At 39.5% G+C, this 19,362-nt stretch overlaps 1 protein-coding gene across 1 annotated transcript in view; it reads left to right on the forward strand.

Moving 5' to 3' along the window:
• The window catches only part of nid2a (nidogen 2a (osteonidogen)), a 79,067-nt gene that overhangs the window by 11,536 nt on the left and 48,169 nt on the right, over window positions 1-19,362 (forward strand). The window contains 6 exon segments of the mRNA XM_036593408.1: window positions 3,174-3,415; window positions 6,201-6,709; window positions 8,543-8,692; window positions 13,275-13,520; window positions 13,984-14,184; window positions 18,960-19,187. Coding sequence (XP_036449301.1) covers window positions 3,174-3,415; window positions 6,201-6,709; window positions 8,543-8,692; window positions 13,275-13,520; window positions 13,984-14,184; window positions 18,960-19,187 — 1,576 coding nt within the window.

The raw sequence follows: 19,362 nt of genomic DNA on the forward strand, positions 1-19,362 counted from the left end.
GTCCATATATAGAAACTAAGCTGTAAAAACTGCCAGTTTTAAATTGTTGTTTTTGAATAAGGCACAATATAGGACAGCCAATCAGAACAAAGATCATTTGCATACCTCAGTCGTAAATGCAAAATGATAAAAAACAGCCTGTTTAATAGTAAGAGATAAAGAGAGGTTGGAAAATGATCATGTAAAATGAAATTATGACTATTTTAATACAGAAAACCACACAAACATCATAAGTGGACCTCATATAAAACAATATTATTATTATTATTATTTTCTCCCATGACAGTAGTTTTCAAACTAGCCCAGTTTGGTGGGAAAACTGTGAACATGGCAACCCTGCTGGCTGGTGTGTGCACTGTATCCATACTTTACCAATGAAAAGTGAAAGTGCGCTTGATTCTATACGACCTTGCCTTCTGTAGGTGTGCCTGATCTTAAATTGTCTGTTTGACTCCTGTGGTGTGTAAATCATAAACATATGGATGGAACAAAAATCTTGCGTGATGTCATATTAATCCAAAGGAAGGGGCGGGTCTGAGTGGCATCACACCACAACCCCCCTCCCCGTCTTTGCAGTTCTACACCGCACAGTCACACTATTGCATATAGCATATAGCACTTTTTTATTCCACAGTACATATTGACTTATTTAAATACCCAGTTAAATAAATGAATACTGAGATGAGTTTGAATATTCATATATTCAAATGAGCACATCCCTTTTCAAACAGCACTGCTAAAGAAAACAGCTTGGCCGGATCAGTTTGTTTTCGTTTGAGTTTGATGGTTTAGATGGTTTTCCAGCATGAACAGCTTGATCAAGCTGGGTGACCCGCATGACCAGTTGATGAGCATATGCAGTGGTTAAGTGGTAAAACCCCCCCAACCCCCACACCCCCAAATGTAGCGTAGGGTATATTTTTGTCTAGTACAGTTGCATGTCCTGCTGATCAACCACCTTGACCATATTAGACCAGCAACTACTATCTGGCTGATGACCATCAAAGACCCTCTTGGACCATCTGAAACCAGCTACCAACAGAAGCTTTCTTAGCTGGACTTTTCAGCAGGGAGCTCTGAGAAGTCCATTGCTCTGGAGGTAGAGACAGTGGGTGGTCAGGTCCGTCCGTCTGCGGCCTTGACTCAGGATGGGCTTCTCTCTGATCTCAGTGTTCCCAGGATTTAATGACACGATCTGGGCAATGACACTCAGACTGTATTATAACAAACTGAAGACGAGAGGACAGACACATTTACAGCTCCTCACATAGTAGCTTTGGTGGTCTCAGGGGGGAGCCTTTTAATGGGGTGTGAAACCAGCTGAGAGGAGGGAGAAGAATGGTGTTTACAGTTGGGGGGGTGGCACAGTTGGTGGGTTACCAGACCCTATAAAATCAAAGAAACAACTGTGAGCTTGTGGGAAACACCAAATTTGGGTTGAGCTCTGATATGTGGTGGTAATGAGATTTCCAAGGAACTGTGTAATTTTCTGGGATTATAGTAAACACACAATACTGTAAATGCTTAATATCATGTCACGTGTGCATATATCAAGTCATTTTTCAGATTTTAGAACTGGATCAGATTTATGAAGTTACCCCTTAAAAGGCAGGCTTATTATTAAGTCACAGGGATTATTCAGTAACTGCTAGGAATTATTCAGTATGTACTATAAATTATTCAGTATCTATTATGAATTATTCAGTACCTATTATTAATTATTCAGTATCTAATATGAATTATTCAGTATTTACTAGGAATTATTAAGTATATACTATGAATTATTAAGTATCCACTATGAATTATTCAGTATATACTATTAATCATTCAGTATCTACTATGAATTATTCAGTATCTTCTAGGAAGTATTTAGTATGTACTGTGAATTTTTCAGTATCTTTAATTAATTATTCAGTATCCACTTTAAATTATTCAGTAACTAATATGAATTATTCAGTATCTACTATTAATTATTTAGTATATACTATGAATTATTCAGTAACTATGATGAATCATTCAGTATCTACTATGAATTATTCAGTATCTACTATGAATTTTAGTGTGGACTTTTCAGTAACAGCTCAAATTATTCAACTACTACTATGAATAATTCTGTGTCTATTATGAATTTTTTCAGTATCTACTATGACTTATTAAGTATAAACTATAATTTATTTAGTAAATACTATGAATTATACAGTAACAGCCATAAATAATTCAGTATCCACTATTAATTATTCAGTATATACTATTAATCATTCAGTATCCACTATGAATTATTCAGTATCTACTATAAATTATTCAGTATCTACTATGAATTACTCAGTGTTTACTAGGAATTATTCAGTATATACTATGAATTATTCAGTATCCACTATGAATTATTCAGTATCTACTATTAATCATTCAGTATCCACTTTGAATTATCCAGTAACTAATATGAATTATTCAGTATCTACCATGAATTATTCAGTATATACTATGAATTATTCAGTAACTATGATAAATTATTCAGTATCTACTATGAATTATTCAGTATTGACTATGAGTTATTCAGTATCCGCTATGAATTTTAGAGTGGACTTTTCAGTAACAGCTCAAATTATTCAACTACTACTATGAATAATTCTGTGTCTATTATGATTTTTTTCAGTATGTACTATGACTTATTAAGTATAAACTATAATTTATTTAGTAAATACTATGAATTATACAGTAACAGCCATAAATTATTCAGTATCCACTATGAATTATTTAGTATCTGCTGTGAATTATTCAGTAGCAATGATAAATGATTCCATAGTTAGTATACATTTTTCACTGTCTTCTATAAATTATTCAGTACTATAAATTATTCAACAACTACAATTCAACTAGTGTGTACGTTCTGTAAACATGAGCGTGAAGTCTTATACGCCCTCAGGGGTTAAAAGTAACTCAGTTTTATAAACTGTGGATAAACAAGGCAGGGTAACCTCTATGGGGCTCATTGAATTTTGTTTTTGTTTGCCTTATTCATTAGAGCAGAGATAAACACACTGATAAACAGGAGTTGTAAGAGAGCTTTTGTTCTTGAGAAAGAAAAGCTGACCCTCCCTCAGGATGAGATAAGGCACTAACAGCTTTGAATTTGAATAATGAATTGATGTCTATCTCCCTCACCCTTCCTGCAGGTTAACACGTTCCAGGCGGTGGTGGCTTACGACGAGGTGAACACCTACGCCCTGTTCCTCTACCCGGAGGACGGCCTGCAGTTCTACGGGACTCGCCCTAAAGAAACCTTCAATGTGGAGATTGAGCTGACCGCTCGAGTGGGCTTCACCAGGGGAGAAGTCCCGTACTTCTTCTTCTCTCGCACTGAAGGGCCTTACTACAGCATCACCACCAACGAGCAGTCCGTCAAGAACCTGTACCAGTAAGCACTGTGTTTCATACAATATAACAGCATATTACATGCTATAACATCATTCAAAGCAACAGACACACAGTTGTCCCCTGACCCAAATGCAGTTTATTAGCCAAGACTTCATAGTTTCTTTAGTTTTCAATTGGAGCTACACTTTAAGTAATAATAGTACTTTACTACAAAGTTTTAAGCAAGATTTCTTATGTTTTAACAATCTTGTTAATTGATTTTATTTAAAATTGTAAGTTTTCAGAAACGAATTGTGGTAAATACCGTTGGGTATTGTTCATAAGGCTATATAACAGCTACATACGTGTGTCATGACAGCTGACATAAGCTTACACAAATGTATATAATTGCTTATTCCAATAGGCACAATTCGCTATGAAGGTAACATTTGCCAGTTTTGATCAAAGTTAGCTAAAGTAGTCTTTATGACAGATGACACTTATTGGAATAAGCATTTATAAACATTTATGTAGGGTTATGTCAGCTGTCAAGACAACCTTATGTAGGTGTCTTGTAGCCTTATGAACAGCACCCTACAGTAAATTGTTACCAGAATTGTAACTAAATAGTACATATATTACTAGTAGTAAATAGTAGGAATATTAGCTTTTGATCGTGAATGTTTAAATGTACACTACTGCTCAAATGTTCAGAATCACTTGTCATATTAATCGTTGTTATTCAGTAATAGCCCATACAGTGTAGACTGAAATGTTATAAACAAAATTTAAACCAACGCTTTGTTCACAGTTAAAAGTATTTTGGGAACAACATAAAGTTACTTGGTAAAAAAGGAGAAAGAAGTTCATTCTCAAGGCTGCACAGACTTCTAAATAATCATAAAGTCACTAATGGCTCTGTTTATCATCACAAATATCTGCATTTTTCTAGGTTTCTACAAACTGCTTGAAACTTGTAAGAAATTAAGTCATTGTAGAATTATTTTATACATGTATCTTCAAAAAAATTGGTTTTATATGAATGAATGAAATCACTGATTCCAATTGTTTGAACAGTAGTACGACTGAAGAATGAACAGTCTAACCCAGGGGTGTCAAACTCAACCACTAAATGGGCCGTATTAAAAAATCTCAACAAACCCGTGGGCCAGAGAACAACTATGTTTTTATTTTATTTTCAATTAATGTTGTGCTGTAACCTGAACTGGCCATTGTTTATTCAGAATACATAATAAACATACATACATACATATACATACGTCATCTAAACCGCTTATCCTTCTGGGTCGCGGTGGGGTGCTGACGCCTATCCCAGCTGTCATTGGGCAGAAGGCAGGATACACCCTGGACAGGTCGCCAGTCCATCTCAGGGCAGACAGACAGACAGACATACACAATCACACACACACTCACACCTAGGGGCAATTTTAGCACGTCCAATTGGCCAGACTGCATGTTTTTGGACTGTGGGAGGAAACCCACGCAGACGCGGGGAGAACAGGCAAGCTCCACACAGAAATGACCCTGGTCGCCCGGCCGGGAATCGAACCCAGGCCATTCTTGCTGTGAGGCGACAGCGCTACCCACTGTGTCATCGTGCCGCCACATAATAAACATCAACAGTAAAATACAGGGATTTGTAGTAGACCTTGAAATATTACATGAATACTTGAAATATAAAAAAATTAAATGTCCTCAGGAGCTCAGTCTTTTAAACCTACCGATTTGTTTGATCTGGACACCTGGCATCCTTTCTTTACTGCAAGTTCATTAATACTTGGGCTCAGTTTCTAAGCCAGTGTTGGGTGTTCATCTTGGTTGAGTTGCAGCTGAAATGCAGCTCGTGCATTTGGTGATATGACTGGTGTGGAATTGCCTAGAATTGTGTAGAACTGAGGTGTAACTGCTGTCCCAAAGATTGTTGTTGTGGTAAGAGAGTCAAAGCGCACATTAGGTTGCAATGCATGCTGGGGAATGTAGTGCAGCGCATTGTGAAACAAGCTGATATTAATAGAAAATTAAGATACTTTTGTGGGACCTGACAGGATTGTGTCTCAGGGCCTGATCTGGCCCACAGACCTTGTGTTTGACACATGGGGTTTAATCCCTTAAAATCTCAGGCTTATTACATACTAAGTCTTATTATATAGTAACTACAGGCACTTCAGTGCAAACTGGCTGAGCTGTTCTTCAGTTATAGACGTGTGTAATAAAACTGCCAGTAGGCCCTGCCTTTTTAAGAGGCTAACGTCAATAGTTAAAATCAATTAGTAGACTTAATCTGAAATTAATTAATTGACTTAGAAAGAAGTGAGGCATTCAACTTCCCAACATGTTTAAGTAAACTCATCGTTTAAAGTTTATAGTGTATGAGGCTAATGTGGCCAACAGGTTACATAAGCTTATACCCCTACTCATTAGCATGATTCTAATGGCTGAATCATCACTCTCGTCTCAAACCATGTGGAGATGTTCAGTAATCTCTTATATAAACATGGACTAAAGTACATTAGCGTAGCTATCAAGATCTTTTCTTTCAGGCTGAACTTTGTCTGTACTTTTGTCCACCATGCTAACTGGCGAGGTATAACTTTATATTACTTGTTAGCTACGTTAACCTTGTAGCTTCAGTGCAAAACGAAAGTAGCAAGCTTCAGACACCGAACGTGTCTTGGCTGCTTGGTTGCATTTGGAGTAAGAGAGGATATTTATTTTCCTGCCAAAGTATCGTTTTAATAGAACCATTTTTATACACATAACAAATATAATAGTTGCTGTTGACCCTAACATTCATATTTCACTCATCTGTTGCCGTCCCCCTGCAGGCTGAGCAACGTCAATGTTCCTGGAGTTTGGCTGTTCCATATTGGAAGTTCGTACGCTTTTGAAAACGTTATTCCAGCACCAGTTAGTGGCCAGTTACCCACCGCTTTGCCTAGAAGGCAAGTGATTGAGTTCCCCACCACCCCGGAGTACCCTGAGCTCGAGTACACTGAGACGGATGATTCTTTTGATGAGGAGCAGGAATATAACGTGGATCCAGACTTCCAGAATCCTTCAGTTCCGGAGTTCATTGAGCCAGGCCAAGATCCGTCTCACCCTCAGCATTATGGAGGGGACGTCACGCTAACATCTAATCCTAAGACTCATGATGCTGCTCCAGCGGTCACTGGGCCTGGAGAATATCCCCCGCCAGAAAGCAGTCCAGAACGTCCAGAGAAGAGGGTCCAGCAACAGCTCCCCCTGCCTGAGCATACCCTTCTGGAGGTGTACCCCCACAACCCTGACGGCCAAGTGGTCAGTGTGGAGGAAGACGTGGACTTTGACTCCGGAGGTGAGACTCTCTAATCTCTAATCAAATCTAATGTTCTTAACCTTAGAGCTGAGTGATATGCCCAGAAATCTCATCACAGTGCATTGCTGCTGTCATGTCAGAACTTCATAACTTCATTTTTATCATTTTTATGTTTTAACATCATCTGAAGTTGGGTGAACATTCATAAGAAATGGGCCAATAGAGATTTTATGCAATATCATCTAGGTGTGTTAGTATATGTTAAGATTTTTTCATAGTAACAGTATTTCTATACATCACTCAATGTTGATAGATATCAGTAATTATTATATGCATTTCCCTAATGGTCAGTTCTGCACTTATTATATGATTATTTTTCTTATTTCTAGACATTTCTTCCTGTTTTAAGTAATTTATTAAAAATTGTCTCACTGTACTGGCAGATAATTTAGCTTGTTTTAAGCACATTTCTTAAAACATTATCTGTCAATATAGTGAAATATTTGGCAGTTGGCATCTTTTTTCTGAGGTGTTTTCCTCAAACTCACTGCCTCTTTTACTTTCTGTAGTTTCGACAATGAAAGTAGCTGACATTAGCTAACTTTGCTGAATGTCCCACTGTGTGCTGTCGTTAGTGAATGGCTAGACTTCTTCTAGCAAATAAAAAAGACACATATTTTTACTGGAGCAGCTGTTCAAATGTTAACTCTGTGCTGGACATTGGCGTAGATGTTTTTTTGAAAATACCTCAAACATGTATCAGTGTATTGATAGTTGTCATTACCGTTTCATACGGTATGCCTGCGTGGACTCCTTTCTTGATTTTGCCTGTTTCTTATCCTCCAAATTCCAAATGCTCTTAGATGTAACATCTGTTGAGTCTCCTCCTCCAACACTCTTCCTTTCCTCCTTCTTTTAAAGAGGCCTCAAAGAAGAGAAAAAAAACAATCTTTATTGCACTCAAGGACAGCATAACCTGCTCTTGTGTCAGTGTTCGTGGCCTTCAGCTGTTTGACTGAAGCTGTATCAGGGCGTGTAATTGAAACAAACGTTCAGCCAGTCAGACGTCATGTTTGAGCTGTCAAAGCAGCTTTTATCTGCACCTTGCTGTGCTAAAGACCTACTGTCCTTCACACAGATGAGTGTCGGCTGCAGAACCCAGCCATGGCCCCTGCTAAATTTGCAGTGAAACAGACGTCCAGATGTACAGTATGAGCCTCATATTTGACCTGAGGCCAGTACCTCCTCTTTAAAGCAGCAGGAGGGAGCACTTATTTCTCCCTGGATGAAAAATGTTCTGTCTGTCTGCTGCTCTAACTTTATTTCTGCTGCATTTGGTCTCTGTCTTCATATATCAGTGTTTGGATAGCATTTACAGGGAGTCCTTACAAAGTCTTATTCAGTCTCATATTACACCTTATAAATGTCAGATAAAACTGCACACGCTGCAGATTCATACTGGATTAAAATCGCTCCACAATTATTACTGTCAGACTGTAAAACTACACACTGCAGATTCATACTGGATTAAAATCACTCCACAATTATTACTGTCAGACTGTAAAACTACACACTGCAGATTCATACTGGATTAAAATCACTCCACAATTATTACTGTCAGACTGTAAAACTACACACACTGCAGATTCATACTGGATTAAAATCACTCCACAATTATTACCGTCAGACTGTTAAACTACACACTGCAGATTCATACTGGATTAAAATCGCAGATGTTGTCAGTGCTCTCTTAATTTGTAGAACCTCTCCAGCTCTGCAAGGGCTCTAGACTCATTTCACTTTATGCATTTGCATGTTTAAAGTCTGTGTATTCTTCCTCTTTCTAATCTCTGTGTCTGTATTTCTGTCCAGTGATCCACTACTCCACAGAAAATAAAGAAACGTGCGAACGTTTTCGGCAGCACTGCAGTCAGAACGCTTACTGCACCGACTATCCCTCCGGCTACTGCTGCCACTGCCACTCCGGCTTCTACGGAAACGGCCGACACTGCCTGCCAAACGGTGAGTCTGTGGATAGGTTTCTGTAAAAGGCCCACTGTAGCGGCCTCACATTCCACTGCCCTTCTCAGGCCAGTCCAGCTGTTTGAATCACTGCGGGAGTGCAGCTGCTCAGATGTGACGCTGCAAAACATGATATCTTAACAAGTGAAATTATTTTAAACCTGGTCAACCTGTCTAATATTTCTCATTTTGAGATGGTTGTAGGATTATAGGATTGTTTAACTTATTTCTAGATGTTTTATTTTATTAACCCCTTAAAATCCCAGGCTTGTTACATTCTAAGGCTTATTGTTATACAAGGCTTATTACTATAACTACAGGGACTTCAGTGTAAACTGGTTGAACTATTCTTAGGTTATAGAAGTGTGTAATAAAACTGTGGGCCTGCCAGTGGATCCTGGCCATTTAAGGGATTAAGCAAAATTATCTTACTATATTACTGGCAGATAATTTTGTTTGTTTGAAGCATATTTCTTAAAATAAGAAACATTATCTGCTGATATAGTGAAATAAATTTACTTAATAAAATTACTTCAAACAGGTAAAAAAATGTTGAAATTAGTTGAATAGTCTTATAATAAGTTTGCAACAATCTCAAAATGAGAAATAGTAGATATAATGACCAGACTTAAGATACTTTCACCTGCCAAAATACCATTTTTTGCAGTGTACATGCTGTTTTTCTTCTAATACTGCTTTTCCGTGTAGGTGGTATAAATAGTTCACCTAAAAATTACCTGAAGTTTTATGAAACGTCTAAAGTGAGAGTTTGGTGAAGTTTCCCATCATCTCAAATGTAATCAGTCAGTCAAGACAGGCTTGTGGCCTGAAGCTTGCTAACTAAACTAAATAAGCGCATTCACACTGAAGTTATAAGGAGCGTTTCAGCCCAGACTGCTTTTTGAATTAAAAACAACACAGGGCAAGCCAATCAGAAGAGAGCTTATTTACATATATCAGTCTTAAAGGCACGGTAGCAAAAACAGCCTGTTCAATTCTAAGGGATAAAGAGAGGTTGGAAAATGGTCATGTAAAAAAGAATTACGACCCAAACAAAAAAACCACACAAATATTATAAGCAGGGAAAAAAGTAGTATATGGGCTCTTTAACCCACTTTAACCAACCAACTTTAGAACGGTTTAAGCTACAGACATGATACACATATCGGAACACTCAGCGGACCCGGCCCAAACTAGCTAGCACAACATCATCAAACTGTGACGTCAGCATCAGTGAGTAATTCGGCTTGGAAAACCACCCAAAATCCTGATAAATCTCTGCTTTTTGCCTTCATATTCCAACAAAGGGTTAAAACAGTGACATGATTCACACATCGGATCAATCATCAGACTCTGTCGTCACCACCCAGAGTAATTTCATCCACCTGTGACCGTCCATCAGCCAGCAGTCCAGCCCCAAAATCACCCAAAACCCACTCGCTGCTGTTATATCTCTGCATTTAGCCTCCATATTATAAACACAGGGTTAAAAATGGGGACATGATTTACACACCAGAACACTCAGCAGAACCTGCCCTCACTAGGCAGAGTGAGAGAAACCAGCTCTAACATCCCACAACCCAGAAATACAACACAAACACACAGCCAGATCACTGTAAAACCTGCTATTAGCTCTCTGCTTTAGCCTTCATATGGCAACAAAAGGATTAATGTGAGGTGAAACGTTCTGTTTTAAGAGCTAAGCTGAAACATCCCTTTGAATCACTCAGCACCTCTCAGGAAACAACAATGACATCATATTGCACTTCTAAGAGGCTTATCTCCCCGTAAAGATCCTCACAAAACGCCCAAGTTTGAAAACAAGCCTGAGTCAGAAAGTGCCTGTTCTCTGTGTTGCGGCTGAGCTGGATGACAGACGGTCCTGCAGGAGTGAGCGTGTTGGGAAAATCCTCCTCAGCTGTGGAGTATGTGAGTGTACAGTGAGAGCTTTGTGTGCTGTGAGCGTGAGCGAGTGGGGTGAATATGGAGAGCAGCAGCGTCTACAACACAGTTCTGTCACCAAACACAATCCTGCCAGTCTCTCTGGCTGGAACGCGGCCATGCTTGGACAAATGAAGAGTCATGAGCTCAACAAAGCTGAACTCACTCTTTCATTTGGGTCCAGTTTCTGAGTGTCATCTCAGGGTGTTCAGGGGCTGAACACAGTCATATGTGAAAGTTCAAACACCCCGGTCAAATGACGTGTTTTGTTGATTTTCTAAGTGAAAATAAGTTCCTCTACAGAGAGCAACACTTAAATATGGCATTTTTCTGCACATTTTAGTGCAAAATTTTTGCGTTTTTTCCCAGTATGTTAAATTCTCCCTTAGGGGAAATATTTGTGGCAAACTGAAATGAAATCATTGTGGAAAAATGTGAAGTGCAGTGCACACATGACCTTACTTTCCCATAATAACATGCAGAATACAAGCCAAAATGAGAAACAAACCCACTGTTACATTGTTCTCTTTGCTGAAAAACAATACATGAGGATTTGCTTTTCAAAAATGAAATGCTGAATTTGTCAGAATTTAATAAAATACACTCACACAAATCCACAAATGTGATGAAGGCACAGCTATAATTTTACCATGCACTACTTTCAACGTATTTGCCCCTATTGAAATACAATTATAACAGTGAAAACAGTGAAATACAATATACATTACATTACTTTTCCATAGTGACTTGTGGAATATGCAACATAATGCAAAGCAAAACCCCTAATACAGTGTTTTTGTGCTTCAAATGTATCTGCCTCTTTGAAAACAGTAAGCTGCAGTGCACGCATGAGATTGCTTTTCAACACTAACATGCAGAAAACATCTCAAAATGAAAAGCAATCGATCCATAACTTTGATTTAACACCCTAAAAATACAGGCTTATTACGTTCTAAGGCTTACTATTCAGTAACTACAGGGACTTCAGTGCAAACTAGCTGAGCTGTACTTAAGTTACAGGAGTGTAATAAAACTTGACCATGTAAGGGGTTTACATTGTAAGCGACATGAAAACAGAGGTTTTGATTTCCATTTTGGCACGTATTCTGCATGTGTCCACTGCATTTCACATTTTTCCGTTGTAGTGATTGCGTTTCAATTTGGCCTAAAATTATTCTTTGTAAAAATCCAGTAAATAAACAGTAACTATGCATTCAATTGTGCAGAGGTGTGTTCTCTGTAGAGGATGTATTAACTTCTTTTCACTCAAAAGTCAAGTCAAAGTTTATTTATATAGTGCTTTTTAACAGCTGTTCTCGCAAAGCAGCTTTGCAGAAAAATCCGGGTCCAAATCCCCCTGTGAGCGTCGCTACCTAAAAGCAAGAGGAAGAAACCTTGAGAGGAACCAAGACTCAGAAGGGAAACCCATCCCCCTCTGGTCCACACCGGATAGCAAACAATGACACAAGAATCATCGAATTAGATGGGTGCCAAAACTTTTGCAACCAGTTGTGAATGAGTTTAGGGACAATTTTGCCATGTAACTCCCTACATGTACATCGATCGGGCATAACATTATGACCACCTCCTTGTTTCTCCGCTCATTGTCCATTTTATCAGCTCCACTTACTATATAGGTGCACTTTGTAGTTCTACAGTTACAGACTGTAGTCCATCTGTTTCTCTGCATACTTTGTTAGCCCCCTTTTAGCCTGTTCTTCAGTGGTCAGGACCCCCATGGACCCTCACAGAGCAGGTATTATTTGGGTGGTGGATCATTCTCAGCACTGCAGTAACACTGACGTGGTGGTGGTGTGTTAATGTGTGTTGCGCTGGTCTGAGTGGATCAGACACAGCAGTGCTGCTGGTGTTTTAAACACTGTGTCCACTCACTGTCCACTCTATTAGACACTCCTATCTCGTCAGTCCACCTTGTAGATGTAAAGTCAGAGACGATAGCTCATCTGCTGCTGCACAGTTTGTGTTGGTCATCCTCTAGTCCTTCATCAGTGGTCACAGGACGCTGCCCACAGGACGCTGTTGGCTGGATATGTTTGGTTGGTGGACTATTCTCAGTCCAGCAGTGACACTGAGGTGTTTAAAACTCCAGCAGCACTGCTGTGTCTGATCCACTCAGACCAGCACGACACACACTAACACACCACCACCACCACGTCAGTGTTACTGCAGTGCTGAGAATGATCCACCACCCAAATAGTACCTGCTCTGTGAGGGTCCATGGGGGTCCTGACCACTGAAGAACAGGGTAAAAGGGGGCTAACAAAGTATCAGAGAAACAGATGGACTACAGTCTGTAACTGTAGAACTACAAAGTGCACCTATATAGTAAGTGGAGCTGATAAAATGGACACTGAGCTTAGAAACAAGGTGGTCAGAATGTAATGCCTGATCGGTGTATGCTAACTGGTGCAGCATTAGCTTCCATTACTTATTATCCTCAAAGCTTCAGTGCTGAATAGGCAGAAGCAAAGTTTGGGCACCGAATTCAAATCTCTTGGCTGACTGACTGTTTTAGGGGAGAAAATAATACATTTGATAAAACAATTCCTAAAAAGGCTCCAAATGAAAAGATGAGCAAAACTCCCTAACATCTGTGATGTTTCTTCTTTTGTTTTCTCAGGTGCTCCTCAACGTGTGAACGGAAAGGTCCGTGGGACGGTCAGTGTGGGCCTGACTGCAGTGAGGCTGGACAACATTGACCTCCACGCCTACATCGTTGTGGGCGATGGCCGAGCTTACACAGCCATCAGTGAAGTTCCAGAGCCACTGGGGTGGGCTTTGATGCCCGCGGCCCCCATCGGAGGCCTGTTCGGCTGGCTGTTCGCCCTGAAGCTCCCCAACAGCCATAATGGCTTCAATATCACCGGTGAGGCCGCCGCGCTGTTTCCCAGCCAGTTTTATTGTGCTGTGTGTTTGTTTAACATGAGCCCTCCTGCTGGGACTCACTTAAGGGTCCAGACCGTTTTTCTCTCACTAATATAAACTCAGAGGAACCCTCACAGCTGGGCTTTCTCCACGTTGATATTCAAGGTCTATTCAACGTACACTCCAGCGTACACTTAATTTAAGTCAGGTGGTGCTGCACGGCAAGGTGTTTTCACTTTGTGTGAAGAAAAAATGAAATAAATAGCTCTGAAATCACTCGGGTTTTCATCAAACACCATTTCAAGGGTCGTAACCCTCATCTGGGGCTGATTACCCAGCATAAAAAATTTGTCTGTAGTAAAACGAGAGCACGTTTTATGGCTTTTAGATGTGGAGAACGTGCCAAGAGGAGACTAAAGTGCCTGTCAGGTTCAATATTAAGCCTTTCGTTCTCTCCCTCCCAGGTGCTGAGTTTACTCGCCATGCCGATGTGACCTTTCATCCCGGTAACCAGCGGCTCAGCATCGTCCAGACTGGCAGGGGGCTAGACGGCCAGAACTACCTGAATGTGGACACTCATCTGGAGGGCAGTGTTCCCTTCATACCCCCTGGTGCCACCGTACAGATGGAGCCGTTTAAGGAGACCTACCAGTACTACCCATCGCGTAAGACCTCAAATGAAATCCCTTCGGGATCCTTCGGGAAGCTTGTTAAAAGAATAGCTTGGCAACGAATCTAATTCGCACAATTCTCCCCCTTAGCCCAGATGTGGTTGAGTTGTTAAAGGGGAATTCCACCAAATCTTTCAAAATTTACGAAGTGGTAAGATGTTAACAGCGTGGTTTGGTGTGAAATGCTCTGTTCTAGAGAAACATACAGTCAGAATTGTTCACAGTGGTGGCGATAGGAACCAGACATCCAAAGAGTTTAATGTCCTTAATAGATTTCTCACAGACAGCTATTTTGTGAAATGGTTATGAATACGCTGCCTGATGCCTGACTCGTTTTATTTTACGATAGTTCTGAGAAAACATATTGTTTTAATCATTCTAGATACATGCAGAGTGTTGTAAGACAAGTTCAGATTTAGCACTATTTTACCATCATCAACATTACGTCAAGTTAAGTCATGTGGTCTTTATTGTCATTCCTCAATATCACTTGTATGCATTGGAACCAAAAGGTGTTCTTAATGCTAAGATCTATCTATATCTCTCTCTCTCTCTGTGTGTGTATATACACAAGCATGCACTGTGCAAAAGTTTGGAATCACTGATTTTATTCATATAAACCCAATTTTTTGGAAGATACGTATATAAAATCTACTATTACACTAATTTCTTACAAGTTTCCAGCAGTTTGTAGGAACCTGTAAAAACGATATTTAAATAAGATATTTTTGATGATAAATAGAGCTGTAAATAATTTAATTGTGAAATCTGTACAGCACTGAGAATGACATTATAAAGAAATTGACAATTAGAATGTCTCATATTTGTAAAATGGTAACCAAATCTTGCTTCTTAAACAGCTGCGTGCAGTATTTCTGTGAAAAAAATTCCAATAAACAGAAAATGATAGTTTATTATTTAATAACACTTCCATTTTTTTACCATGTAACTTTATATTTTAAACCGTGAACAAAGCACTGGTTTAAGTTTTCGGTGTTAGTTTATTACATTTCAGTCGACACTGTATGAGTTATTACTGAATAGCGACTATTATTATGACAAGTGATTCTCAACTTTTGAGCGGTAGTGTGTGTGTGTGTGTGTGTATCACTGCTGACGGAAAAAAACCTTGTATCTCCATTTTTTGTCGTTTTTTAGTTTTTGGCATAATTTAAAAGTAGCTGTTGTCCTTTACATTGTGTGTAAATTTCATGATGAATGGACTAAAAGAAATGGCCAAAAATGACTTGGAAAAAAGTCTGGTTCCATTGACTTACATTAAAAGTAAAGATTTTTTCCTTCTCCTATATAGTTATCATTTTGGAGATACAAGGTTTTCTTCCAGCAACAGTGATATACATATATATATGAATGTATATATATATATATATATATATATATATATATATATGTGTGTGTGTGTGTGTGTGTGTGTGTGTGTATGTATGTATATATATTTATTTATATATATACTTGTAACTTGTAATATATGAAAACGTAGATGACGTGTAGGACCACTGGTCATTTTAACATATAAAATGTCTGCATTTGTGCTGCAGTCATGGTGACCCCTGGTTCCTATCACCACCACTATAAAGACATCTATGTCGGTTGTTTTCCTACAAACTAACCATTTCACATCAAACCACTCTGAATAACTTTGACTTCAGAGGCAAACATCTTGATTGATGGACTGCATTTTGGGGGAAGGGAAAAACTGTTTATTTGATTTTTCCCCAAAGTGTCACTTTACACACTGAGAGATGAGCAGAGCCACCTCGTCTTTAGCACCTCCTGTTTTATGTGAAGCTTTTGCATGAGAAATAAAAAGTAACGTGGTGCTTATCTAACTGTATAATGCAATAACGGCGCCGCCGGTCCTCCCCCGCTGGTCTCTGGACACAGGGATCTCTGGGTTAGCTATAAAAAGCACAGCCCTCGCAAACTTCCTTTAAGAGGAAGCCGCGTCTGATTGTGATGAACCCCAAACACAGACTGTTTTTCATGCCGTGACGTACAGCTCGAGGATGCTCTTAATGCTCAGATCCTGCGTTTTTCATGACCTGCTTACAAGCCAGGTTCTCAGAGGTCGTACAGAGGAAGTGCTTTTTGGCTCAGAGGCTCATGAATTATGGGTGCTGTAATCATGGGGCGGCTTTCACTGGAGGCCCACTTTTCAGAATCTAGTTATCATTTCAAAGTGATTTAGAGGTTGTGCACAAATCTGTAAGTTGTAGAAGACCCAAAGGGCCATGCAGTCACATTTCTTCACTCAGTTTTTCAGTGATAACGAGTTGTTTCCATGTGTTTTCTTGAAATATCAAGTTATTTCTATCATTATCACGACACAATGAATGTTGTTTCTTGAGATCTTGCGACATTAGTGTCATGATCAAGGACAAATGAATGTTATTTTCTTGAGGTCAGGGTTTTTTTTTCGTGAAAATATTTTTATTAAACATTTTCAGTACAAAAATAAACAATCCAGCGAACAAACAGACATAGACAAAGACGCACAGTGGATTAAAATAAGTTCAACTAGACAAGGTCCTGTCCCAAACTCTTTAGACAAAGTCAATGGCCACAGACCAAATGACCACAGGAACAGCCTTTGCTTGATTCAGTCTGGCAGTGGCCGCTTCAGCACCATGACTTCCATAAAACAGAGCAATCTTAAGTGAACGCTCGGTTCTGCACGAAATTTCAAAATTGCTTTCTTCACTGCTGACAGAGAAGCCATCACTATTTTCTTTTGACTGGGTTTCAAGTGAAGTATTGAAATAGCTCAGAGCAGAAACAAAGCTGGATATAAAGGCTTGAGATCAAGTTATTTATGTCATCATCAACACATAATGAACATTGTTTTATTGAGATAACATTTGCCACGTCATGGTAATGGAATAAATATTTCAAGATCCCGAGAAAACAACATTGGTTGTGTCTTGATGATATAAATCACTCAATATCTCGAGATAACAAATAAAAATAACTCATTATCACAGGAAAACTGAGTAAAACGTGAATCCATGGTCCTTTAAGGCTTCAATAAGGCTGCTGTTGTAATCTGGATGATAGAAATATGTGTGCTGACTGATAAAATTGCATCTGACGTGCAGTTACACCACTGATGTATAGATCAGTGGGACACACACATCTCCAAGGTTACGTTATAGTCGCCTTCAAAGGTCTCGATGTTGGGAGAAGACTCGCGCCATTAGTAGCTCAATGCTATTAAGGCTACGTTCACATTACCAGCCTCATTTCTCAAATCCGATTTTTTGCTCAGATCCGATCTCTCTGACACGATGGTTCACACTCGTTTAGGTAAGCGATTCAAATCGGTCATTAGTGTGAACGAACCGGCGTCCTGAAATGACCCGCATGATCACACCCTACTCAGTAACGTCACGTGAATGAATCACGTTCATCATCAGCACAAACTAACAAGCAGAACGAGCTTCGCTGAGAAGATCATTAATTCTGATCAGCTCTCAGCTTCATTATTAGAGCGAGACGAAGGAGAAAAAGGTGAGATGAGCTGCTTTTCCACCGTTTACAGGCTTTAACTTCTGTTCGGCGCTGTTGCCGTGGTAACACTGAATGATGGCGCACGCACAGTGGAAAAAAGCACATGAATTCTGATCTGACGTCACATTAAGGTCGCATGGCCACGAATCGGATACGTATCCGATCTAGGACCACATATGAAAGTGGCTCAGGTTGGATTTAAAAAGATCAGATTTGTGTCCACACAGCTCTGAAAACATCAGATCTAGGTCACATTAGGGCCACTTCAACCTGGTACTGTGAACGTAGCCTAAGCTGCACTCGCATTAGACATGCACAGTTGGTGTCGCCTTGTGGAAAGAAGCGACCAAGAGTGGACTGAAAGATTGGCAATGAAAACAATCCCCCATGTTGGTACAGTTATAAGCTAACTAAACCAGAAAAATAACGAAATGGGGTTGCTTAGTTAGCTAACGTTACCAGGTGCTAACATTAGCGTTAGATTTTATGCTCCCTGCTGAAAAAAGCAGCACAGGCCAGCATGAATTCCATGCTGGTTTAAGCTGGTTTATGTTGGTTTGTGCTGGTCTTGTGCTGGGTTAACTGCTCACCCAGTGTGATCAGGCTTGTTGATCAACATCACAGAATCCAAAACCAATCCAACAACAAATGCTGGTTTTGCTGACCACACTGCAAAAATTGGTATCTTGTCAAGTAAAATTATCTTAAATCTTTTCTATAAATCGAATATTTCTCCTGTTGAGATTGTTGTAAGCTTTAAACTTATTTGCATTTTTAAACTTGTTTTAAGTGATTTTATTAAATAAAATTATCTCATTATATTGGCAGATACTTTTGCTTGTTGTAAGAAATGTGCTCCAAACTAGCCAAAGTATCTGCCAAGCATAGTGAGATAATTTTAATTGATAAAATTATCTAAAACAAGTAAAACGTGTGTAGAAATAAGCTAGACACTCTTATAATAAGTGCACAACCATCTCAAAATAAGAAATATTATATTAGATATAATAATATTATATTATTATTAGATAGATCGACTAGATTCAATATCTTTTCACTTGACAAAATACTATTTTTTGCAGTTCCATTCTTGTTCATGCTGGTCTTTCTTGGAAGGCTTGTTATAAGCTAGCCCCTGTAGCTAAAGTTAGCTGAAGTTAGCTCCGACTCTGTAGTGTCCTCCCCCGACTTCTGCAACCACAACTACACCCTTAACTGTGATAAAACCTCTCTGTCTGCAGTGATCACCTCCAGCTCAGTGCGGGAGTACACAGTCGTGTCTGCTGAGAGCGGCGCAGAGACCTTCAACTATCAGCTCAGACAGAACATCACCTACAGGGACTGTAGACACGGCCACCGCAGTGGAGCCGAAACGCTGCAGCTGAACGTGGAGCGCATCTTCGTCATGTTTGTCAAAGAGGAACGCATCCTCAGATATGCCATCACCAACAAGATCGGCCATCTTGGAGGTAGGTGTGACTTCTCATCACCACAGGGTTTGATTTAAAGGGTTGTTTAGATCGTAGAGTCCACCCCTCAGTTACTTTAGAAAGCATGATTTTTAGTGAAATTATATGGACAACATTACCAAAAGCTCCTCACCAACTTTTAAAGCACCAAATAAAGGTTCTGTGCAGGTACGTT

The sequence above is a fragment of the Colossoma macropomum genome, unplaced genomic scaffold, assembly GCF_904425465.1.
Source record: "Colossoma macropomum unplaced genomic scaffold, Colossoma_macropomum, whole genome shotgun sequence".
Lineage (NCBI taxonomy): Eukaryota > Metazoa > Chordata > Actinopteri > Characiformes > Serrasalmidae > Colossoma > Colossoma macropomum.